This window comes from Tursiops truncatus, chromosome 7, assembly GCF_011762595.2.
Source record: "Tursiops truncatus isolate mTurTru1 chromosome 7, mTurTru1.mat.Y, whole genome shotgun sequence".
NCBI lineage: Eukaryota > Metazoa > Chordata > Mammalia > Artiodactyla > Delphinidae > Tursiops > Tursiops truncatus.
The window spans coordinates 2,733,117-2,758,575 of NC_047040.1; the positions used below are offsets into that span (position 1 = coordinate 2,733,117).

A 25,459-nucleotide genomic window follows, 5' to 3' on the forward strand; every position below is an offset into this window, starting at 1 on the left:
TCAGATGGCTGGGGGCACAGGTGGGTGTCTGGGGCCTAGTCCTACCACCCCACCACACTGCAGTCCCTGGATTTTCCTTTCCCCTGCTGCCTTCCAGCTAGGTTTGGGACACTCCCTCGATTTCCCTACCTACCCAGTGCTTCTGCTAGGCCAGGCTCTGTGCTGGGGGTAGATAAGGGGTCCTAGGTCAGACTGTACCCCCAGGGATGCTTGTAACCTGGAGGGGCACAGACCAGACCCTGACAATCCCAGTCCCGGGAGGGAAGCAGAGGATTGGGTAAAGGGAAGCTGAGACCTGAACAGTGAGGAAACGGCCATTGAAGGGAGATCCCAGCGTGTTCCAGGTGTAAGGCTGTGTGTGTGCAAAGGCTTCACGGTCTGAAGGCAAATTGCTATTCTGGCTGTGCCAGGAGACGCCGTGGACCTAGGCCGGTGGGGCTGCGGCCAGGCTGGGGTCCCCAGGGAGCTGCCCCACCGCCCGCGCACCCCACCCTCACGGAGGCTGGGCCAACAGATGGGCGGCCAGCCGTGGGGGTGGCGGTCGTCTGGCGGACACAGGCGCACCCACCGCCCGCTCCCGCCCGAGTGACAAAGCGGCAAAGACAAAGGCGCGGCCAACACCTGTCGCTCTTGGCCAGGCTGCCGCTTTTCTCCGCCCGAAGCGGCTGCAGCTGCCAACTGTCACGGGCATCAAGTTACGGGGACCAGACGGCGGCCTCCACCAGCCGGGCGGGAAGCGCGGGAGGGCTGGGGGGGAAAGGGAGCCGAGGGGGACAGGAGGCGGGGAGGGGGGCCGGGGCGAACAAACAAGGGTGCGGGGAAGGGTGGTTGGGCAGGGAGGGCGGGGACCAGGGAAGGGCGAGCTCGGGTTGGGAATCAGAGAACGTGGGTTCGGCGGAGGGCGGGCAGGGAAGGGAGGGCGGCGGTGGGTGCTGAGGGGGGAAAGGGAAGTGAAAGAGGGGTCGGGGAGCAAAGGGGACTAGAAGGAGATGCGGGGAACTCCGGTGGTGAGGGCGATGATGACCAGGAGAGAACAGACGGCCTGTGGGGACAGAGGATGACCCGAGAAGGAGAGCCTACAGATGGAGCGGTGCGGGCGGGCCTGGGGACCCCGCCCCACTAGGATCCCTGAGCGGGCTGAAGGCGGTGTCGACGTTCGGATGTCAGGACCCACAGGTCCGCAAGAAACGCACTGGGGCCAAGGGCCCGTTCCCACCCCCGCTGCCCTAGGGGCCCTCACCTCCCCGGGGCTCTGCAGCCACCCCAGCCCGGACCTGTAGCTCCCTCCAGGCCCGGAGACCGCGGCCTTCGCTGTGGCTCTGGCCGCCAGGACCCCGGCACTTGCGCAGGAGCGTTCCTCTCCTGTTGCACCTTGGGTGAACAAAGTCAAGCGTGAATGAATGAATGGGCAGATGGATGCGCCCCTGCTAGCACGCGCCGCAGACCTGGGCGCCTTGCTTGGGGTAGGAAGGGAAACAAGCGCACCCAGAGCCACAGCTCTCCGGGTCATCGCCCCCCCTCCGGTGCCCCACAATGCCGCGGCGGCGCGGAGGGCCCGGCTGGACCCCCCAGCCCCCGGCCGCAGGCCACGCCCCGCCAGCTGCCGGCCGACCCCGGCGGCGGGGCCAGACAAAGCACGCCTCTGCCATTGGCTCTCACGAGCAATCGGCGCCTTGAGATGCAAATAAGGCGCTATAAAAGGGGCGGGCGCCGCTGCAGGCGTGAGGACGCGGCGTAAGACGCCAGGGGGCGAGGGCGGCGGTGGCTGCGGGCCGCTGCGCTGCCAGGGGCGCGGGCGCACGGCGCTCCGGGAGGTGGAGGTCATGGCTCCGCTTTTGGCGCCCGGCCGGGACCGTGCGGCCCGGGAGGATGAGGACGGCTGCGAGGCGCGGGGGGACCGCAAGGTGCTGGCTGTAGCCGTGGATGGGGGGGCGGGGGGCCGCACAGCGCCGGGGCTCAGTTGCTCGCTTCCCGCAGGCCCGGAAACCCCTAGTGGAGAAGAAGAGGCGCGCGCGGATCAACGAGAGCTTGCAGGAGCTGCGGCTGCTGCTGGCGGGCGCCGAGGTGAGGCCGGCGGGCGGGCGCCCAGGGGCTGCGGGCGAGCGGGCGGGCGGGGGTCGCCGTCCGGCCTCGCCTCACCGACCCTCCCCACCGGGCGCTCCCGCCGGCGCAGGTGCAGGCCAAGCTGGAGAACGCCGAGGTGCTGGAGCTCACGGTGCGGCGCGTGCAGGGCGCGCTGCGGGGCCGGGCGCGCGGTGAGTGGCGGCGGGGCGCGCGGGCGGGGGCGCGTTCGCCTGGCCTGCCCCTGCCCGGGACCGAGGACTTCCCCTCCTGGAGCAGGGCGCGCCCCGCGCGTCTCCTGGGTGAGCCTTGTCCCCGGGGGCCGGGCGGGCCGGGCCACAGCAATCAGTTGCCGCTCACCGAACCGGGCGCGGCCCTCTTCCCTCCCACCCCTGAACACAGAACGCGAGCAGCTGCAGGCGGAAGCAAGCGAGCGCTTCGCCGCCGGCTACATCCAGTGCATGCACGAGGTGCACACGTTCGTGTCGACGTGTCAGGCAATCGACGCCACCGTCGCCGCCGAGCTCCTGAACCACCTGCTAGAGTCCATGCCGCTGCGCGAGGGCAGTAGCTTCCGGGATCTGCTGGGGGACGCCCTGTCCGGCCCACCGGGAGCCCATGGGCGGAGCAACTGGCCAGTAGGAGGCGCCCTGGGGTCCCCACTGCCCAGCCCCCGGGGCTCCGGGGACGACCAGTCCTCCGACCTGGAGGAGGTCCCCGAGGCTGAACTGAGCCGGGCGCCTGCTGAGGGGCCGGACTTGGTGCCCGCAGCCCTGGGCAGCCTGACCGCTGCCCGCATAGCCCAGAGTGTCTGGAGACCTTGGTGACCAACGGCAGCCTGGGGCCTAAGGGGTGGGCCCTGCCTTCCCATGCTCCAGTCCCTCCTCCCTGGGGTCCAGGTATCTGGACAGGGGTAGGGCCCTGGATATCTCCCAGTTCTGCTGCCCTCCTCCAGTGGGTGCTGCAGGGCAGTCCCCGATAACCAGGCCAGCCAGGCCCCTGTTTCTTAAGGGAGCAACGTTTATGGACCATCCCCACCCCCACCCCCTGCCCCCCTAGCCCTCTGGTGGGTGGAGGGAAGGAGCTACAGGCAGGAGGAAGTATCTTGCAGGGCTACCAGGTCTCTCACCTGTCCCAGACCTCTCAGGCACTGTGTGGGCCTGGGGGCAGAGGTGACAGAGTGGAGCTGAGCCTCTCCTGAGCGCTGGGCACGAGTGTCCTGGCAGCCCTGGCCGTGCAGCCAGGACGCGGGGGGGGCGTTCCGCAGCGCTGCCCAGAGCTGCCGGAGGGACGCATGGCTCTCTGTATGTCTTGTGTTTAGCACACCTGAGCTTGCGTATTACGTTGCCTTCAGTTGTTCCAATTCTGTTAAGTAAAGGGTTTTGGAGAGTTAGTTACCCTTCTGAAGTATTGCTGAATGCTGTGGTGTCATTAAGGTGTCAAACGCACAAAGACTAAACCAAGCACATTTTTTCCCATATCTAATGCTGTGAGTGGTTTTAAAACTTCTGACCCTTTGTCAGCAAAGTAAGTAGTGTAATGGCAGTGGAGATGGGACACCCCGCGGCGTGGTCTCACGTTGGACGGTGTTTCTACCTCCCTACTGCCAGGCCATTCCAGATCGGTTTCCCCTTCAGGTCCCTGGGCCCGGCCTGCACTCCCTGGGAATTGTGTGCATCCTGGCGATGGAAACCACTGCATGGAGTTTGTCTCCAGAGTAACTAAGCAACAGGGAAACGGCCTGTCCCTGGACCATTCTCTTGTTTGTGAGCTTCCAGGAATAAAACGAATGCCTGATTACTAGCCATGTGATTTGGAAGTTTCTTTCAAAAGTCTGTTTTAAGGTCCATGAGTTTGATGCAGACGTCGGTCTACTTAGGTGGTCAGTTTTCTTGACTGAAGAGAGAGCTTCCCCATTGCCAGTGACCTCGGGGGCATGGAGACCCACCCAGTTCACGGCCCAGGCAGTTTGGACTTAAGGCCAAATTGAGCCCAGGAGGTCAGAACCCTTGGAAGGAGGGTGATGGGATGGGCAGCTGGGGTGTAGGGAGATGGCCCTCTTGGCCTGGGTCTGCAGACAGCATGAGGTCAGCTGATAGCAGTCACTGCCACAGGTATCCCGGCCCCTGCATCTCCAGCTCCAGGACCCCAAAGCAGCTTGTTCTTGTTCTTACTTTGGGTTGGCAGTGCCCAGGCCGGGTCAAGGTGTGACAATTTAGGATTGACACCTGGGTCTCCTCTCCAGTGTGTGCCTTTGCTTGAAAAACATCTCTCCCGAGAACCCTTTTACAAAAGCCCCCTAGCAGATCCTGGCCACCAGGGGTTTTTCACTGTGGCTCCCCGGTGATTTAGTCTTAGACCTCGGCCACCAGGCTATAAACAGATGCAGCCTAATTTTAGCCACTGGGGATGAGTTATTGAGGGGTTGGGGTAGGGAGGCAGGTCCATAAAAGAGAGCTCAAGAGAGACGGAGACTTTTTCCTGGGATTATCTACATCGCCCCAGTCAGATTGATGTAGGATGTGTCCGCAGGGACACGAGAGCAGGTCCACCTGTAAGACGTCTGTCCCGTGTAGCTCCCAGCAGTACCCAAAGGCTACTGTGATAAGCTCTGATGCCATCTGGGGAGCATCAGCCAGGACTGTTTAGGAGGAACCACTCTTTCCTCTCATACCCACACTTGTCACATCCTCCCAAGGGGTCCTAGAAGGGGGCCCAGGGGAGCCCAAGACACAGGATTCGAGGTGCAGGAGGCTGACCTGGGGGAAAGATGTTGCTGGGACCAGGACCCCCCTAAGGTCAGACGCCACTAACCCAGAACTCTGGCCCTGGGCCCCCTCCCACCTATGAGTCAGCTTCTCGGGACCCCCTCAAGAGCAGTGTCTTTTCTTTCTCACAAATATAAGTGGCTCCCAGAGCAGAGACCACTGTCAGCCTCCGTGGGGTGAGAGCAGCTTTTGCCTATGGTGCGGCCTGGGACCACCAGTTTCCTGCCTGCGTTCCTTCCCATTCTTCCAGACAACTTTCACACCACCTCCTCTCTCTGAAGTACCCAACAAACCCTTGCAAGCCTTGCTCTAGGCATTTGCTAGCCTTGATTCGTCATTCCCCGTGAATCCCCTCCTTCCCACTTCAATCCCTGGCCCCCTGTCTTCGTCCCCTATGAATGCCATACATTGCCACCAACTCGGTGTCTCAAAACAACACAAGTTTATTTGCTTGCACTCCTGTAAGCTAGGAGTCTCAGGGGATTCACTAGGCTAAAGCCAACGCAGGGCTTCATTCCCTTCTGGAGGCTTGAGGGTGAATCCACTTCCCTTCCTTTTCCCACTGCAGAAGCTGTCCACATGCCTTGGCTGGTGGCCCCCTTCCTCCACCTTCAAAGCAAGCAACGTTGCATCTTTCTGACCTTTGTTCCATAGTCACATTTCCTTCTGACCCTCCCCTACTTCTTCCCTCTTCTTTCTACTTGTGATTACTTTGAGGCCACCTGGATAATCCAGGATAATCTCCCTTCCTCAGGGTCCTTAACCCGTAATCAGACTTGCAAAGCCTCTTTCGCCATGTAAGGTAACATAGTCGCAGGGTGTGGAAATGAGGATGTGGACATCTTCGGGGATCCCTGTTCTGCCAACCACACCCACCTGCGCCTCTGCCGAGGCTTTCTGCCTTCCATCGTGATGCAGTGTGGTACCAGCCTTCCGCACGGGCTTTGGGTCCCACACCCTCGGACCTGCTCAGTGACCCTGCTCTCTGCACTGCATCATTAATCTCTCCTTCCTTCTGGGTCATTCTCGTTGACCTACAAACAAGCTGTAACATCTCCACCTAGAAAAAGAAGAGGGACTTTCCTTGTGGTCCAGTGGTTAAGACTTCGCTCTTCCAATGCAGGGGGCGCGGGTTCCATCCCTGGTCGGGGAACTAAGATCCCACAGGCCACGCGGCAGGGCCAAAAAGTAAAAAAACAAAAAATAAATAGAAAAAGAAGAGCTAAAACCTCCCGGGCCCGACGTACCCTATTAACCTCTGCTTCATTTCTCTGCTTTAAAGCGAAATCCCTTGGAAGCATTGTCTTCTTCCTCTCCAGTCAGGCTGTTGCTCCCACCCTGCCCTTGTCAAGAGCTTCAGTGACGTCCATGTTTCCAAATCCAGTGGCTGTATCTCTGTTTCAATTTACTCAACCTTCCAGTGAAGCACTCCTTAGGTGTTATCACTCTCTCCCTCCTCAAAGGCTCTCCCCGCTCAACCTCAGGAACACTCGCTTTCCGGGCTGTCCTATCTTACTGGCCGTCCTCGGCCTCCTGCCAGCTTCTGAATGTGGGCATGCCCGTCCAAGGCTCTGTGCCCGGCTCTTCCCTATCACCCCTGCCCAGGAAGCCCATCTGGTCCATTTGGTTTGTTACATCCACGTGCCCTCGAGCTAAAGTCCATCTCCATTCTGTTGGCTTCCCTATATCCTCCTGTCTACTCAGTGTTTCCACTGACATGTGAGACGGGCATCACAAACCACAGCCAAAACACAACTGATTCTCACCCGAAAGGCGTTTGGAGGCGCCCAGCACTCGAGCGCGCTCGGAGGTGCTCGGAGGCATTCGGGAGGCGCTCGGAGGCTCTCGGGGTGTTTGGAGGTGCCGAGGCCTTGGCCGCGCCCTCCCGCCCCCACGCCCAAGGGGGTGCCGCGATGACTTCTGGGAAGTGTAGTTCCAGCCCTTTCGTCTTCCTTTCCCCGAGGTCCCTGCAGGCCGAGCCGGAACTACGACTCCCAGAGGCCTTCCGGCTCAGAGGCCCCTCCTTTCGCCGCCTCGAGCTCCGAGCCTGGGGCTCAAGGGAGCCCAGCGGAGGCCAACGGCGGTCGGGGCCCTCGCTCAGTCGGCTAAGCGGCTCTGCGGCCGGCAGAGGCTAGGCTGCGGTCCCTCCAACGTCCCTGGGACCAGGAGAGGAAGCGATGAAGGCGCCGGCGCCCAGCAGCTCGGGCCCTCGTCCTGCGGCTCCAGCCCAGGGCCGCTGACCGCCTCCGGTCGCCAGGAGGCCTGGACGTCGGGAATATTAAAAGCGCTCCAGATGGTTCAAAAGTGCAGCCAAAGCTCACAGCGACTGGTGTCGAGGAAAGAGGGAGTCGTTTCAGGCTGTGGCAATGGAAGCAGGTTTCTCGAGGAGGGAACACAAGCCTTACTGACCCTTCGGGAGACCAAGCCTCGGCTTTGTCCAGCATTCATTCTACAGGTGCTTTGAGCACCTGTTACGTGCAGGGAACACAGAGACGAGAGTGTCCAGACCTTTGCTGTCGAGGAACTTGCATTCTCTTGAGATGGGCAAGAGCCCACAGAGAGCCGCAAGCCACCCACATACTGCCCAGAGGTAGACAAAGGCGTTGCTTGGTGGAGAGTAGCCAGAGAAGCCCAGAGCTCATCAGGTTATTGAAGACAGTCCTTGGGTTTAAATGGATCTGAAAGGAGGAGGGATAAGGTTTTAAACCTGTGACCCAGAGGCCTTCTAGCTCCTCATGGGGGCACGCAGGCTTTTTGCTCTTCCACCCGCATACAAGAAGAAACTGCCCTGCCCTGAAGATCGCGCACTCCTGCCGTCCGTGTCTGTTCTGCCCCTAGTTGTCATGCTGTCCATCCACTGTCAACAGGTGGCACTTGGGGCACCATCTTCCTCTCCCCTCCAGATCCCGCCCCACCTTAATCTGGGAAAGTCGTGTAGGTGCTTCTCAGTCAATGTATGTACTGCAGTAGACTTCTCAGTCAATAACCACGCCACGGGCTTTGTCACCCCTTACAGCTGAACTAGCTGCAAAACCCTAAGCTCCTGCCTTCCATCCCCTCCGTCCCAGGAAACTTGTTTAGACATCATCGGGGTCTCCTAGTTACTGTCCTGCTGTTTCCTTCACAGTCAGGTTTCTTGAGAATAGTCTCTATTCTTACTTTCTTCATTCCCTTGCCTGCTTGCTCGTCACAAAATTTCACCATTTTCCATTTCCCACCATTCTACTGAAAACTTCTGGCAGTCTCTGGCAAAGACCTAGTTGCCAGGTAGACCCTTCATTTCCATCTTCCCTAAGTGTTACAGCATCTGACACTGTCAGTAACTTCTTGCTTCTCCATCTAGCTTTCTTGCTTCGTCTTCAACCATTCTCAAGTTCGAGACAGGGCTCTTCTCCTCAGCCCACCCTGTAAATATCACCATGTCCCACATCTTCCTCGGACCTGTTATCTCTAAACTATGACCTGTATGATCTCCGTGGCTTCACCTACTGCGTCACTGACTCCAAAAAGGACCTCCAGCCCAGTCCTCTCTGGAGCTGTAGTCGGGTTGGTCCAAATGCCCGGGTTGTCACCTCTCAGACATCCCACAGGTTCTTCAAACTCAGCTCAAACCTGAGCTCAGCTTTCCTGCAAAGCCTGCCCTTTCTTTCATGTTCTGGAACCCTGAGAGCAGCACGGCCATCATCAGCCACTCAGGGCAGAAACCGGACATTCGGGGAGACACCCAGTTTTCCTTCAGTCCCACCCTGCGAGCGGCGTCCAGGAAGTGTCAGTTCTACATCTTTAACGGGCAGAGTGAAGGAATGAATGAATGAGTTTGCATCTTATACCTTTTATCCCTTTTCCTCTGTTCCTGCTGCTGCCTTCTCGATTCACGTCCTTATCACTCACCTGGAGAATGACAGTGGCCATTAAGTCTCTACATCTAGTATTACCTCCTGAACTTAAGTCCTTCAAAGGCCCAGCACTCCGCAGATTAGCAGGTGTAGTAGGCCCACAGCTCCCGTGGGTCGGCTCGGAACTTCATAGCTCCGCCCCTGTGCCCCGCTCCTGTCCCATTCCCCTGCCAGGTGTTTGTCTTGCTGCGCTGCTGGCTCACTGCTTGCCTTCAAGGTTGGCTCAGAATCACCTGTGGGAAGCATTTCCTGGTCCCCTTGGTTTTATGTAGCTTCCAAGGTTTCTCCCTTGCGTTTCCGTGATGGTACATTTCAAACAATGGGTATTTATTCATTCCACAATGTTTCTTGCATGCCTCCTCTTTGTCAGGCGTTATTCTAGTTGCTGGAGATAAAGTTTCTTCTCAAGCTTATACTGTAATGAGGGAAAGGGACAAGAAATACATGCTGTGGCAGACGGTGTTTACGTGCCAAGAAGAAAAATCAGTCAGGTCAAGGGGACAGGGAGTGATGGTGTGGAAGCAGGGTGCAGGTTGATGATAGAGGTGACTGTAGGTTTTGTCTGAGCGGAAAACAGATGATATGGGGAAACAAGCAAGCCGCTGTCCTGGGAAGGGGTGGTCCAGGCAGAGGAAATAAGTGCAAAGGCCTGGAGGCAAGACTTCGCAGGGCCTGTTCAAGGGACTGTGCTGCTGGGTCCCGGAGTCTCTTAAAAAATACTCATGTTTTCTGTACTTGTTGACACGCACCAGGTACCAAGGGACAGTATGTCAAGCGCTCTATTCATGTGACCTTATCAGTTCCTTACATGTCACAGTAACCCTCTAAGGCAGGCATTACTATTCTTAATTTCACAAATGAGGAAACTGAGGCTCAGATAGGTCAAGTAACCTTTTCTTCAACTAGATTTTTGTTGTAAGAGGAATACACACTCCCAGGAAAAGTCGGGCATCACGAAGGCCTGCAGTGGAAGGTCCAAGGTCTTCCCTCTTATTCTGCACCTTCATCCCTCTCTCCAGGAGTCTCCAGGTTTAACAATTTCCTGGGTGTCTTTTACGAGGCTTTCCATGAATCCAGAATCATATAATGGGATAGGAGAAATGTCTTTCTCTTCTTATGCAGATGGGCCCATTTGTACATACCATTCTGCAGGTTTTTTTAACCCAACAATAGAATCGTTTATTCAACAGTGTAGACTGTGCATCTGCTGTGTGCCGAGCACTGTCCTAGGTGCTGGGGACACGGGTGAGGAGGGAGAAGCCCCTCCTTCACGGGACCTCCTGGCCCACCGCACCTGTACACGCAGACCCTCCTCGCGCATCTTAACCCTGCAGGTGTCCTCCCCCGCCAAGGTTTTGCTAAGATCAATACTCAGCGAACAACCTGGGTACTTTGTAACATACCGTATAAATTTCTGGAATTAAAATGGCTGGGCAAATGGTAAGTCATTGAAAAGTGTAAATCTTGTCAGATGGCGGCCCTGAAAACTGTCTCGATTTACACTCCCACCTTCGGCAGATGAGGGTGGCGGTTTTCCACAGTCTTGTTCAGAGCGGGCATTCCTAGTTCCCTGATTTACTACTGTTAAAACTTCTTTTGAGGGAAGGCGATGAAATTGGGGGGTTGCCTCTCGGCATCGTTTGAGGTAATCACGTGTTTTCTTGTGTGCGTCCTCTGGCCTATGGACATGAGGTATTTTGTGATTGGGATTCATGGAGAATGAGCAATGTTTGTGTTTTTCTTATGAGCCCCAATGGTAATGGTGGGATCAAGGTCCTGCGGAACTCGGTTTGTATATAATTTTGTGTAGGATGTTTTAGCCTAGATTTTATTTGTTAGAACAGTTTTAGGTTCACAGAAACATGGAGCAGAAGATACAGATGTTTCCATACAGTCCCTGGCCCCACACGTGCATGACCTCCCCCATCATCAACATCCCTTGCCAGATGCTGTGACACGTCATCGTCACCCAAAGTTTACAGTTTACACTAGGGTTCACTCTCGGTGTCTGTGGCGCTTACTATGGATTTGGACAAATGTACAACATGTAGCCACCATTGTCATTCATGCAGAGTAGTTTCACTGCCTTCAAAACCCTCTGTGCTCCCCCATCATCCCTCCTTCCCAACCCCCGACAATCACTCATCTTTTCCAGTCTCCGTACTTTTGCCTTTTCCGGAATGTTGTGCAGGACTTTTTTTTTTTTTTTTTTTTTTTTTTTTTTGCGGTACGCGGGCCTCTCACTGCTGTGGCCTCTCCCGTTGCGGAGCACAGGCTCCGGACGCGCAGGCTCAGCGGCCGTGGCTCACGGGCCCAGCTGCTCCGCGGCACGTGGGATCTTCCCGGACCGGGGCACGACCCCGTGTCCCCTGCATCGGCAGGCGGACTCTCAACCACTGCGCCACCAGGGAAGCCCCTCTGCCCCTTCCTTAAAGGACACGTTTCACAATAAAAATAGCACCGCCAATTAATTTTGCACAGTGTGAGAGATTTTCTGACATTTACTCCAATTTCCCCAAACCAGTGTTGCTGTAAAGTTCCTTTCCCCATTGCCACGGAAAATAGAACAGTTGTCATTTTCTTCCTTTTTCAGTCCTTTCTCACAGTGCACAAAACATGCCTGAATGACAGGTTGTTCAATCATTGTTGCTGCATTTTACAGACCCCAAAACTTGGCAGTTTATAGCAACGCCTTCATTTGTGCTTGGCCTGGCACTCCTTGCTTCAGACCCTTTGCTTGGTTGCAGTTGACGCTTCCGACATTTTTCCTGGAAATCTCTTTTTTACTGTTGTGGTACTGTTGTACATCCCAGTTGTTGATTCATCTATATTTTTATTTTTATATTCTTTCTCACATATCTGTTAGTTTCCTAGTCTAATTTTATTCTTTACTTTGTTATTGTTCTTTGTTTGTTTTTGCTACCCCACGCGGCTTGGGGGATCTTGTTTCACGAGCCGGGGGTCAGGCGAAACTCCTGCAGTGGGAGCTCCAAGTCCAAACCACTGGACTAACAGAGAACCTCAGACGCCAGGGAATATCCATTGGAGTGAGATCTCACGGAGGTCCTCATCTCAGCACCAAGACCCAGCTCTACCAAACAGCCTACAAACTGCAGTGTTGGAAGCCTCAGACCAAACAACCAGTAAGACAGGAACACAATCCCACTCATAAAAAGAATTTTTAAATGAGACAACAAAAAAATATGTCACAGTTGAAGGAGCAAGGTAAAAACCTACAAGAACAAATAAATGGAGAGGATATTGTCAATCTACCTGAAAAAGTAATGACAGTAAAGATGATCCGGAATCTCGGAAATAGAATGGAGGCACGGATTGAGAAAATACAAGAAATGTATAACAAAGATCTAGAAGAATTCGGGGCTTCCCCAGTGGCACAGTGGTTAAGAATCCACCTGCCAATGCAGGAGACATGGGTTTGAGCCCTGGTCCAGGAAGATCCCACATGCCACGGAGCAACAAATCCTGTGTACCACAACTACTGAGCCTGTGCTCTAGAGTCTGCGAGCCACAACTACTGAGCCTTCATGCCACAACTACTGAAGCCTGTGCACCTACAGCCCATGCTCCGTGACAAGAGAAGCCACCGCAATGAGAAGCCTGCACACCACAGTGAAGAGTAGCCCCCACTCGCCGCAACTAGAGAAACCCCGCGTGCAGTAACGAAGACACAATGCAGCCAAAAATAAATAAATAAATAAATTTATAGAACTAAAGAACAAACAAACAGAGATGAGTAACACAATAACTGAAATGAAAAATACACTAAAAGGAATCAATAACAGAATAACTGAGGCAGAAGAACGAATAAGTGAGCTGGAAGACAAAATGGTGGAAATAACTGCTGAGGAGCAGAATAAAGGAAAAAGAATGAAAAGAAGACAATCTCAGAGACCTCTGGGACAACACTAAATGCACCAACATTCAAATTATAGGGATCCCAGAAGAAGAAGGGGAAAAGAAAGGGACTGAGGAGATATTTGAAGAGATTATAGTTGAAAACTTCCCTAACATGGGAAAAGAAATAGTCCCTCAAGTCCAGGAAGCACAGAGAGTCCCATACAGGATAAACCCTAGTAAAAACACACAAAGACACATATAAATCAAACTAACAAAAATTAAATTCAAAGAAAAAATGTAAAAACCAGCAAGGGAAAAACAAAAAATAACATACAAAGGAATCCTCATAAGATTATCAGCTGATTTTTCAGCACAAACACTGCAGGCCAGAAGGGAGTGGCTGGATATGCTTAAAGTGATGAAAAAGAAAAACCTACAATGAAGATTACTCTACCCAGCAAGGATCTCATTCAGATTCAATGGAGAAATCAAAAGCTTTTCAGACAAGCAAAACCTAAGACAAATAAGCACCACCAAACCAGCTTTACAACAAATGCTAAAGAAACTTCTCTAGGTGGGAAACACAGGAGAAGAAAAAGACCCACAAAAACAAACCCAAAACAATTAAGAAAATGGTAATAGGAACATACATATCGACAATAACCTTGAATGTAAATGGATTAAATGCCCCAACCAAAAGACACAGACTGGCTGAATGGATACAAAAACAAGACCCATATATATGCTGTCTACAAGAGACCCACTTCAGACCTAGGGACACATACAGACTGAAAGTGAAGGGATGGAAAAAGATATTCCATGCAAATGGAAATCAAAAGAAAGCTGGAGTTGCAATACTCATATCAGACAAAATAGACTTTAAAATAAAGACTGTTACAAGAGATAAGGAGGGACACTACATAATGATCAAAGGATCAATCCAAGAAGAAGATATAACAATTATAAATGTTTATGCACCCAACATAGGAGCACCTCAATACATAAGGCAAATGCTAACAACCATGAAAGGAGAAATTGACAGTAACGCAAAAATAGTAGGGGAGTTTAACACCCCACTTACACCAATGGACAGATCATCCAACCAGAAAATAAATAAGGAAACACAAGCTTTAAGTGACACAATAGACCAGATGGATTTAATTGATATTTATAGACCATTCCACCAAAAAGTGGCAGGGTACACTTTCTTCTCAAGTGCACACAGAACATTCTCCAGGGTAGATCACATCTTGGGTCACAAATCAAGCCATGGAAAATTTAAGAAAATTGAAATCGTATCAAGCATGTTTTCTGACCACAACATTGTGAGATTGGAAATCAATTACAGCAAAAAAAATTGTAAGAAACACATATACATGGAGGCTAAACAGTGCACTACTAAATAACCAAGAGATCGCTGAAGAAATCAGAGAAGAAATAAAAAAATGCACAGAAACAAATGACAGCAAAAACATGACGACCCAAAACCTATGGGATGCAGCAAAAGCAGTTCTAAGAGGGAAGTTTATAGCAATTCAATCTCACCTCAAGAAACAAGAAAAATCTCAAATAAACGATCTAACCCTACACTTAAAACAACTAGAGAAAGAAGAACAAAGAAAATCCAAAGTCAGCAGAAGGAAAGAAATCATAAAGATCAGAGCAGAAATGAATGAAATAGAAATGAAGAAAACAGTAGCAACGATCAATAAAACTAAAAACTGGTTCTTTGAGAAGATAAACAAAATTGATAAACCCTTAGCCAGACGCATCAAGAAAAAAAGGGAGAGGACGCAAATCAATAAAATTAGAAAGGAAAAAAGAGAAATCACAACTGACACGGCAGAAATACAAAGGATTATAAGAGACTACTACAAACAGCTATATGCCAATAAAATGGACAACCATGATGAAATGGACAAATTCTTGGAAAGGTACAATTTTCCATGGCTGAACCGGGAAGAATTAGAAAATATAAACAGAACTATCACAAGCAATGAAATTGAAACTGTGATTAAAAATCTTCCAACAAACAAAAGTCCAGGACCAGAGGCCTTCACAGGCGAATTCTATCAAACATTTAGAGAAGAACTAACACTGATGCTTCTGAAACTCTTCCAAAAAACTGCAGAGGGAGAAACACTCCCAAATTCATTCTACGAAGCCACCATCACCCTGATACCAAAACCAGAATAAGATATCACACACAAAAAAGAAAATTATAGACCAATATCACTGATGAACATAGATGCAAAAACCCTGAACAAAATACTAGCAAACAGAATCCAACAGCACATTAAAAGGATCATACACCATGATCAAGTGGGATTTATCCCAGGGATGCAAGGATTCTTCAATATAAGCAAATCAATCAATGTGATACAGAATATTAACAAATTAAGGAATAAAAACCATATGATTCATCTCAATAGATGCAGAAAAAGCTTTTGACAAAATTCAACACCGATTTATGATAAAAACTCCCCAGAAAATGGGCATAGAGGGAACCTACCTCAACATCATAAAAGTCATATGTGACAAACCCACAGCAAGCATCGTACTCAATGGTGAAAACCTAAAAGCATTTCCACTAAGATCAGGAAAAAGACAAGGATGTTCACTCTCGCAACTCTTATTCAACATAGTTTTGGAAGTTCTAGCCACGGCAATCAGAGAAGAAAAAGAAATAAAAGGAATACAAATTGGAAAAGAAGAAGTAAACCTGTTGCTCTTTGCAGATGACATGATACTATACATAGAAAATCCTAAAGATGCCACCAGAAAACTACTAGAACCAATCAATAAATTTGGCAAGGTTGCAGGATACAACATTAATGCACAGAAATCTCTGGCATTCTTATACACCAACAATGAAAAATCAGAAATTAAGGAAACACTCCCATTTACCACTGCAACAAAAAGAATTAAATGCCTAGGAATAAACCTGCCTAAGGAGGCGAAAGACTTGCACTCAGAAAACTATAAAACACTAATGAAAGAAATCAAAGATGACATAAACAGATGGAGAAATATACCATGTTCTTGGATTGGAAGAATCAACACTGTGAAAATGACTATACTACCCAAAGCAATCTACAGATTCAATGCAATCCCTATCAAACTACCAGTAGCATTCTTCACAGAATTAGAACAAAAAATTTTACAATTCGTATGGAATCACAAAAGACTCCGAATAGCCAAAGCAATCTTGAGAAAGAAAAACGGAGTTGGAGGAATCAGGCTCCCTGACTTCAAACTATACCACAAAGCTAATCAAGACAGTATGGTATTGGCCCAAAAACAGAAATATAGATCGGCGGTACAGGATAGAAAGCCCAGAGATAAACCCATGCACATATGGGCACCTAATTTACAACAAAGGAGGCAAGAACATAAAATGGAGAAAAGACAGCCTCTTCAATAAGTGGTGCTGGGAAAACTGGACAGCTACATGTAAAAGAATGAAATTAGAACACTACCCTACACCATACACAAAAATAAACTCCAAATGGATTAAAGACTTAAATGTAAGACCAGACACTACAAAACTCTTAGAGGAAAACATAGGAAAAAACACCCTTTGACATAAACCACAGCAAGATCTTTTTTGACCCACCTCCTAGAGTAACGGAAATAAAAACAAAAATAAACAAAATGGGACATAATTAAACTTAAAAGCTTTTGCACAGCAAAGGAAACCATAAACAAGACAAAAACACAACCCTCAGAATGGGAGAAAATATTTGCAAATGAAACAACAGACAAAGGATTAATCTCCAAAATATACAAACAGCCCATGGAGCTCAATATCAAAAAAACAAACAATCCAGTTAAAAACTGGGTGGAATACCTAAATAGACATTTCACCGAGGAAGACGTACAGATGGCCAAGAGGCACAGGAAAAGATGCTCAACATCACTAATTATTAGAGCAATACAAATCAAAACCACAGTGAGGTATCACCTCACACCAGTGAGATTGGCCATTATCGAAAAATCTAGAAACAATAAATGCTGGAAAGGGTGTGGTGCACTATTAGTGGGAATGTAAATTGATACAGCCACTATAGAGAACAGTATGGAGGTTCCTTAAAAGACTAAAAATAGAACTACCATATAACCCAGCAATCCCACTACTGGGCATATACCCTGAGAAAACCATAATTCAAAAGGAGACATGTACCACAATGTTCATTGCAGCACTATTTACAATAGCCGGGACATGGAACCAACCTAAATGTCCACTGACAGTTAAATGGATAAAGAAGATGTGGTGCATACACACAATGGAATATTACTCAGCCATAAAAAGAAACGAAATCGAGTTATTTGTAGTGAGGTGGATGGACCTAGAGTCTGTCATACAGAGTGAAGTAAGTCAGAAAGAGAAAAACAAACACCGTATGCTAACACATATATACGGAATCTAAAAAAAAGTGGTACTGTTGAACCTAGTGGCAGGGCAGGAATAAAGATGTAGACATAGAGAATGGACTTGAGGACACGGGGTGGGAGGGGGAAGCTGGGGAGAAGTGAGAGTAGCATCGACATATATGCACTACAGAATGTAAAATAGATAGCTAGTGGGAAGCAGCCGCATAGCACAGGGAGATCAGCTCGGTGCTTTGCGATGACCTAGAGAGGTAGGATAGGGAGGGTGGGAGGGAGGCTCAAGAGGGAGGGGATAAGGGGACATATGTGTGCATATAGCTGATTCACTTTGGTGTACAACAGAAACTAACAGTATTGTGGAGCAATTATACTCCAATAAAGATGTATTTTAAAAAAATATAGGGCTTCCCTGGTGGTGCAGTGGTTGAGAGTCCGCCTGCCGATGCAGGGGACACGGGTTCGTGCCCCGGTCCGGGAAGATCCCACGTGCCGCGGAGCGGCTAAGCCCGTGAGCCATGGCCGCTGAGCCTGCACATCCGGAGCCTGTGCTCCACAACGGGAGAGACCACAACAGTGAGAGGCCCACATACCGCAAAAAAAAAAAAAAAAAAAAAAAAAAAAAATATATATATATATATATATATATATATATATAACTGAATCACTTTGTTGTAGACATGAAACTAACACAATATAGTCAATCAACTATACTTCCATTTTAAAAAAGAAACCTTATTTTATTTTGCTTGTGGTTTTGTGGGTCAGGATTTCATAAAGGGCTTAGCTGGGCAGTCCTTGCTCGGGGTCTCTCATGAGGTTGCAGTCAGCTGCTGGCTGGGGCTCAGAACCCTAGTCTGAGTGTTTCCTTCCCTGGAATGGATGTCCAAGATGACTCATTCGACTCGGCTGGCGCTCACTGCCGGCTGCTGGCTGGCACCTCGGCAGGGTTGTTGGATACAGTGCCTACGTGAGGCTTTTCCATCACGGCAGCCTCAGAGTAGTTGGACTTCTTACTTGGTGACTGACTTCCTCGAGAGCAAGCACCTCCAGAGAACCAGGCAGAAGCTGAGGGGCCTTTTACGACCTAGCCTTGGAAGTCACATAATGGCGCATCTTCCACTCTCTATCCGTCCAAGTAGTCGCAGCTCACCCAGGTTGAAGGGGAGGAGACTCAGAACCTACCTGTTGATGGGGGGAGTGGCAAGGACCCATTTAGAAGAGCACAGGGGATGGGAAACATTGTTGCAGCAAACTTTGGAAAATACCGTCTGCCACTCAGGCAGCTGATAATGTCCTAGGACATCCGGTACCTTCCTTATCTCTAGACAGTTTAAGCTCTCAAAATCAGAAATCTATGATCTTTTTCTAAGAGCACAACAGTGAACTTAGTCTGGGCAGCCCTGAGCAAGCACGAAATTGGCTCCAAACTTCCTGACATTCCTGAGGTAGGAAGGCTTGTGTCATGAACTTTGAGCATCAAAAATGGACATATTCATCCATTCACTCATTCATCCATTCGTTCATTCATTCATTCATCATTCATCTAGCCAGTGTACGTGAGCACCTACTGTGTGCCAGATGCAGTAATGTGCAAAACCAAACATAGTTCCTGACCTCCTACAGCTTACATTTTGTTAGGAGATCCAGTCGTTAATGACATAATCACATAAATAACTGTAAAACGGCAACTATGACAAAAGCCATAAAGGGGGATCGTACTTAGGTCACTCAAGAATGGTTTTCCTGAGGAATCGATGACTGAAATCCGAGGAACAAATGAAATTTTCCTGGAGTGGAGGACCTAGAAGAACATCCCAAGCCAAAGGACCCACATGAGAAAATATGCCGGGACCAGAGAGAGAAAAACTAGTACAGGGGTTGAGAAAAGGCCTCAGGGAGAAGCTCGAAAGGAGGCCATGATTCGGTGACACAGACTTGGTGGGCGCAGGGGTCAGGGGGTGGATTCAAAAGGCAGTCAGGGGATAAAACTGATAGGACTTGGTGATGGAGGGTGTATTTGTTATCTATGTTGCATAACGAATTACCATGATCGAGCAGCTTAAAACCACATCCACTGTTATGGCACAGTTTCCACGGTTCAGGAGTCCAGGTACGATAGAGTCCTCTGCAAGGCTGCAGTCAAGGTGTGGGCCTGGCCAGGAGTCTATCTGAGGCTCGACTAGGAAGGACCAGCTTCCAAGCTCACCGGCTGTTGCAGCACTCATTTCCTTGTGTGCTCCTGGATTGAAGCCCTCCGCTTCCGTCAGCCGGAAGCCACCCTCGGGTCCTCGCTGTGGCCCTCTCCATTCTGCAGCTCACAGCATGGTGTCTTGCTTCTTCAAAGTCAGCAAGAGAGAGCCTCTTAGTGTTGCTGAAACTTGGCCTCTGTACACCGGCGCCGGATTAAATCTCGGAGACAGTTTTGGGTGAAATAGAAAGAAATAGCTTTATTGCTTTGCCAGGCGAAGGGGGCCACAGCGGGCTACTTCCCTCAAGACTGTGTGTCCCTCCCTGGAGGGGGGAGTGAGGAGTCTTACGGAGTTCAAGGAACAGGGCGTGATCAGCTCATGGACATTCTTCTGATTGGTTGGTGGTGAGGTAATTGGGAATCAGCATCATCAACCTTCTGGTTCCAACTGGTTTGGGGTCTACGTGCTTGTGGGCAGCATACAGTTAACTTCTTCCACTTGGTGTGGGTTTCAGTATCTGCAAAACAGCTCAAAGGATGTGGTTCAGAATATTATCTAGAGTCCTTGAGGAAGAACTAAATGTCCTTGACTTTGTTTAATGACTAAAGTATTATTATTTTGTCCTGTTTGACTGTTTTCCTTTCTTTCTGCATTTTCTCACTTCTCTGATTAAATTACTTCTTTGACTAAAGTTTTTCTACAGACAAAAGGCAGGTGGAGGACATGGGTGGGAGTCTGTTCTGAGAAGGCCTCATAGGATCCTGCTGGGTCACACTAGCAGGATGGGTGTCACTAACCTGTGTGAAGGAATTACATCCACGTAACCACATACCTCCTGACATTTTTGCTGGACTCTATTGACCAGAGCAAGTCACACCAGTCACGTTCAAAAGAAGGTGACCACACAAGAGCTGAATATGAGGAGACGGGGATTGTGGAAGCCACCTTGGAGGCTATCTTCCCAAGAGGGATTCTGGGGTAGGGACACAGGGAGGTGTCAATCCTGGAAGGAGATATCGAAGGGGATACGGTGAGGAGTCGAGAAAATGATTTTGGTTGGGACATGTTGAGTTTGAGGTACTTTTTTTTTTTTTTTGCTGTACGCGGGCCTCTCACTGTTGTGGCCTCTCCCGTTGCGGAGCACAGGCTCGGGACGCCCAGGCTCAGTGGCCATGGCTCACGGGCCCAGCCGCTCCGCGGCATGTGGGATCTTCCCGGACCGGGGCATGAACCCGTGTCCCCTGCATCGGCAGGCGGACTCTCAACCACTGTGCCACCAGGGAAACCCTTGAGGTACCTTTGAGACATCCAATAGATGTCACATGAGTGATATTTGAACATGTGGATCTGGAGCTGGTAGGAAACATAAATTAATGAACCACGTTTAGATGAGTGGTAATTCAAGCCAAGTGTGGATGAGATTTGCCGAAGGAGGGAGTGTGGCATGAGGAGGACCCAGGATCAAGTCTTAAAGAATGCCATCAGTTAATCGCCGGGCAGAAGACGTGGGCCTGCAAAGCAGACAGAGAACAGGCGTCAAACCAGGAGAGCGATGTGTTCCACAAACCAAAGGGAAAGAGACACTGACCGTGTCATACTGCTGGGATTCATGTATGGGGACGACTAAAAACATCACCTCCATTTAGCCACAGAGTGGGAAATGACTGGTGAGCTTAGCAGGAACTGTTTTGGGGAAGTGATGAGGTGAAGCTAGGTTGGGGTGGGCTGAGAAATGGATGAGAGGTGAGGAAATGGGACTGTATTGCTACTTTAGAGCATTTCTGCAGGGATGAGGCAGTTCATCTGTTAAAGGGAGAGCAGAGAGCAGTGAGGGTTTCAAATAGTGGTGAGTGAGCGGGCAAGTAGATGAGAGGCATGAAGGCCCACTGGGCCCCACAGTGTCCTCAGCCAGAGATCACCAGAAACACACCTGCAGTCGTCGGAATTGGGTTATTACTCATCCCAGCCAGGGAGACTATTACCACGGGCAACCTCAGTAAAGGGACGTGCAGAGGACTTACATTTGGGTCTGTGTTAGTTGATTTGGGGAAACATTTAAGGAGGCAGGGCTTTGCTCTGGATTGGATTATGCCAGGAAAAGGAGGCAATTCCTTGACTGGATGACTTAATAAATCGTATCTCAAAGGTAGGAAGACTAGAGAAATCCTAAACTTGTCATTGGTAAAGAAGCAGCAGTCACTCTTATTGGCCAAGACAGAAGGATGTTTGGTCACTTTTGTGGCTTGGCCAACGCGCGTCTTTTCGTCTGTGTTCAGACATGAAGAGAGGGGCCTCGGTTTTGGCTTGATCAGTCATCAGAGCCTGATGTCGACGTTTTATGAACCTGTGTATATTCAACAGAACACCGAGGCCCAGCTGTGTGCCAGGCCAGCTCCCTAACGTCCCTGCTCTCTGGAACCTGCCATGGACGCTCCCTTTCCCCTCCCCGCCACGTGCCCGGATGGCGGCAGTCGAGACATGCCTCCTCTCCACACTGCATCTTAAGGGACCGCTCTATGAGGCTTCGGCTTCTCAATCTCAAATTGGCCAAGGATGTAGGCCTACCGTGGCGGTGTGAGGATGAAGGGACGGAACCGATGTGAAAACCCCATAAAGCCTTCCGGGCCACCAGGGCTCACTACAGCTGCCCTCGAGCTCAGACATGTCTATCTGGAAGGGCCTTCTTGGTATCGGACGGCCGTGCCCAGGAAGAGCAGGAGGGGCCCGGGACGGGCGTCCGAGAGAAACATCGCACAGTCCGCGGCGCGGCGCCCAGGTATCCGCTCGCGCAGCCGGCGAGGAGTAGATCTGTGCGCGTGCGCGCCTCCGCCCCGCCCCCCTCACCGCCCCGCCCCCCCGCCGGCGCGCAGGCCGCTGGGGCGGCCGGACCACGCCGCGCGCCGATTGGTGGCGTTCCGGGCCCGCCTTCGGGTGATTGACGGCTCCCGGGCCGCCACCGCCCAGCCGCCGCAACAGCCGCCGCCGCCGCTGCCTCCGCCTCCGCCTCCGCCTCCGCCTCAGCCGCAGGGTGTGGAGCCCGCCGCCGCTCGCGGGCTGCGCGTCTGCCGCCGCCGCCGCCGCCGCCGCCGCCGCCGACGCCTCCGCCTCCCAGCCTCCGCCTCCCAGCCTCCGCCATGGACCTGTTCGGGGACCTGCCGGAGCCCGAGCGCTCGCCGCGCCCGGCTGCGGGTAAGCGGGTGGCCGCCCGGACGGTGAGGAGGAGGGCGGGCGGCGGCCTTGAGGCCGCGGCGCCTGAGGCGGCGGCGGGGACGCGGGAGGGTGAGCGCGGCCTACACCGGCGCGGGGAGTTCGCGGTCTCCGCCATGTTCGCTGCGCAGGAGGAGGGGACCGCGGCTCGGGGACCTTTGTGTGCGGCCCACACGTGTGGCCGCCGCGGCCCGCGCACAGCCGCCGCCGTCCGCTCACGGGAGCCGCGCGCCGGGTCGCCGGCCTGCGTCCGAACAGCTCGCCGTGTGGGCCGCGTCGTTCCGGGCGCGCTCCCAGTTCTGCGTTTTCTTCGGCTTTGTTTTTCGTCTCTACCCCGGAGATGGAAGTCATCGCCGACTCAGTGCTTGGGGTTGTGAGGCCCAGAAGAGAGAATTCATTCTCTCTGCTCCTCTCGTTGGATCTAACGATTCATGGTAGTTTTTGTGCTTTCCGGGGCCCCGGGAAGGGCCCGCTCCCCTGCCGGCCCCCGACCTCGGCCGCTGTGCCAGGTCCTTCCTGGAGGCTGGGGTTGGAGCCGCCCACGGCAGCAGCGCGGGGGCCGCACGGTTGGTCCTGTGTGTCCAGCGGGTGACGGCCACGCCAGGTTGAGGCTGGCAAGACCTGCGAATGTGTTCACGGCTAGGTACGCAGCTGGGTGCTGTGGTTTAGGGCTTTCTTTACGAGCCCAGCTTGGTGGCAGAAAACATGGAAAACTCTAAAAACGCATTCAGACTGCAGGCTCAGCTCAGCGCCGGGTCTCAGTCTGAAAGCCTGCGGGGGGCGGGGGCCCGCGTCTGCGGTAGGGGATCCGCGGGCGATCTGGGACCGCCCGGCGCGGGTCTGCAGAGCCTGGTTCGGGAGCTGCCGTTGTAGTAGGGGAAGGGGAAGGGGAGGGTGACTGATGGCCAGCCTTTGCTCTCCAGGAGCCTAATTCTGCACGCAAGTGATGAAGATTGAACATGGCTAAGGTTAATGCCTGTGGGAAACGCTGAGTGTCCAGAGGAGCGACGTTTGTAGTCCGTGGACAGAGAGCGGGGAAGGAGGTGGTGCTGGAATCTGGCCTCTCGGAAGATGGGTAGACTTGGGACTTGCAGAGACTCTAGGCAAGGGAACGGTGTGCTCTTTGGGGAACGTTTCGTTCTGTAGTTGGCCTGGGCGTACCAGCGTGGAGGGCTACTGTGACATGGGGCCCTAAAAGAAAGGCCCCCAGAGAAGGGGTTGTTGTGCCCTCCATGGGGCCTGGATTCTGGCTTGTCACACGTGGACCACCAGGCTGGCCAGTCTTTGTCGGACCATTATTCCCAGTAACGGTGCCGTGACTTTTCCCTACCAAACATTCATCTTGTGGATTGTTTCTGAGATTTGTTTTCTAGATTGTTCTAGGTACGGGTGAAAACTCTGGCTTGTGTATGCACTCTTCCTTACTCTGTTGATGGAGTATAACCTCTATCTGAATATGTTTGGGGCAGCGTTTGGACTCGCAGATGTGCCTGTGGGCCTGTCATTTTCTTGAATCGCAAAGGGACCCTTGAAACGATAGAAAACTTGACAACTCTTACAGGTTGGTGCTTGGGAGGGCGTATCCAGCCCTGGCTGAGACGACAGGGTGGCAGGGGTGCTGCGTGAAGTTTAAACGCCCCCTTCCCTGAAGCGTGGATTCGTGAGCTGCTCCCTGCCTGTGGGGAGGGCACTGACACGGTCCTGCTTGGCTGGGTGTATGTTTTTAAACAGCCTTGAAAACAAAGAAGGCCTGCTTTCTGAATTTGTAGCTGACAGAAAGCTGAGAGGGATAAGTACTAAAGTGAGTGACAGAATCGGGACCCAAAGTTATCTTGACAGGCATTTAGTTCAGACCAACAAGGTGAGTCTTAACAGGTTAAACAAAATCATTTGAACAAGAACAGAATCTGATTTCACAATTTTGTGGAAATGCTTTGATTTTTGAAAACTTAATTCAAAACGTCATACTTTTTGTTTCCGAAAAATTGATCATATTGATTGACAAAATTGAACGTAGAGAGAATGAAAGGAAAATAAAGTTGGTTTCATGAAGTGGATGGAGAGATGAGGCTAAATCGCACCATCATGACCCTCACAAAGGATGTGCAGGTGACACCAATTTCTGAGCTAATTCAGGGAACAATAAAAGACCTAGACACTTTCACAGTCCCCAAAAAGAGTTGTTCCAGACATGTTATCAGACTGTGTGGTTTCTGATCCCAACTCTGCTCTTGCTGTCTTCTGTGGCAGTTCCTGCTTCTGGGAAACATGAATGTCGCCTCCTCCTGTTAGCCCACAGGTTAGACAGGGCGCTGTGTCTACAGCATGTAGCACAGGTGGAGCACGAGGTCTGCGCTTACTAGATGCTAGTGCCTAGTAGAGGCTATTCTATGAGTTAACTTTCACAGCCATTCAGAAGGGGAAAAAAATGCACTCTTAAATGGATTTTGTGAAAACACTAAGTGTCCAAAGGGAGGAAGTATCACACTCCTCAGATCACATCAAGTGTATTTTATTTAGTTCTTTGATTTTTTGTTTTAAACATTACATCTAATGTTCCTACCCCAAGCCTCTTAATTTTTATGGTCTGAAGAAAAATGTGGAAAGAACGCATTAAATGTTTTCAGATTTTGTGCTAAATTAGGAGTTTTCATACCAGCCCCTAACATGTTTTGACTGCTGAGTGAAATCAGGTTTTTTATATACAGTATACATAGCTTACCTAAAAAAGGGAGTATGTTTGTTATTATCAGATAGAAATGGAATTTCTCTGGTACATCATACTCATAAAAGTGCTGACTTGATGTCTTTAAAGACTGACAGCTTATATTTGGCAGTCCAAACAAGTTAAAGGTGTCCTGGTTTAAAGTTGTTTGGGCAGTAACCTGGTTTCAGTTTTATAGGGCGGTTCTTTCACTGCACCAGTACACTTTAAAGCTGATGGTCAGCTGTCAGGGACTAAATAAATATTTGCTTGGCAGGCCATCTTCAAAATATTTCCTTTTAGAAAATTGGAGATCTAAACATAAAATAAAGGCTAAGATATTAGAAAAAACTTGGACTAATTGTAAAACTTCAGGGTTAATAA

At 51.0% G+C, this 25,459-nt stretch overlaps 2 protein-coding genes and 1 long non-coding RNA gene across 8 annotated transcripts in view; 2 read left to right on the forward strand and 1 right to left on the reverse strand.

Moving 5' to 3' along the window:
* Window positions 1-1,679: 1,679 nt before the first annotated feature.
* HES6 (hes family bHLH transcription factor 6) lies at window positions 1,680-3,866 on the forward strand. 3 transcript variants are annotated; one of them, XM_073807033.1, is made up of 5 exons: window positions 1,680-1,904; window positions 1,978-2,064; window positions 2,174-2,363; window positions 2,464-2,699; window positions 3,699-3,866. In XM_073807033.1, the coding sequence occupies exons 1-5, from the start codon at window positions 1,824-1,826 to the stop codon at window positions 3,780-3,782; spliced, it is 678 nt and encodes a 225-aa protein (XP_073663134.1). In that variant the 5' UTR covers window positions 1,680-1,823; the 3' UTR covers window positions 3,783-3,866. The 3 variants fall into 3 exon arrangements, with proteins under 3 accessions (XP_073663134.1, XP_033716253.1, XP_019778981.1); XM_033860362.2 differs by having other exon boundaries at window positions 1,688-1,904; window positions 2,464-3,866; XM_019923422.3 differs by having other exon boundaries at window positions 1,695-1,904; window positions 2,174-2,255; window positions 2,464-3,866.
* A 13,845-nt stretch (window positions 3,867-17,711) lies between these two features.
* LOC141279119 (uncharacterized) lies at window positions 17,712-21,968 on the reverse strand. The gene is made up of 3 exons (XR_012332894.1): window positions 21,730-21,968; window positions 19,021-20,675; window positions 17,712-18,157 (listed from the first exon to the last, which is right to left on the reverse strand). It is a non-coding gene; the product is annotated as an uncharacterized lncRNA (long non-coding RNA).
* A 183-nt stretch (window positions 21,969-22,151) lies between these two features.
* ILKAP (ILK associated serine/threonine phosphatase) overlaps window positions 22,152-25,459 on the forward strand; it is a 29,175-nt gene continuing 25,867 nt past the window's right edge. The window contains exon 1 of one of the 4 annotated variants that reach the window (XR_012332896.1): window positions 22,152-22,353. Coding sequence is in view for 3 of the 4 variants with exons in the window: in XM_004319735.4 (XP_004319783.2) it covers window positions 22,299-22,353 (55 nt within the window). In the remaining variant the exon portion in view is untranslated. The remainder of the gene's footprint in view (window positions 22,354-25,459) is intronic. The other 3 variants (XM_004319735.4, XM_019923533.3, XM_019923528.3) reach the window with 3 other exon arrangements.

Excerpts from the sequence above, each read along its gene's own strand:
- HES6 (XM_033860362.2), top strand. The coding sequence starts at position 1,824 with ATGGCTCCGCTTTTGGCGCCCGGCCGGGACCGTGCGGCCCGGGAGGAT. Across the intron at positions 1,905-1,977 it reads AGGCGCGGGGGGACCGCAAG|GCCCGGAAACCCCTAGTGGA; the intron begins GTGCTGGCTGTA and ends CGCTTCCCGCAG. Across the intron at positions 2,065-2,173 it reads TGCTGCTGGCGGGCGCCGAG|GTGCAGGCCAAGCTGGAGAA; the intron begins GTGAGGCCGGCG and ends CCGCCGGCGCAG.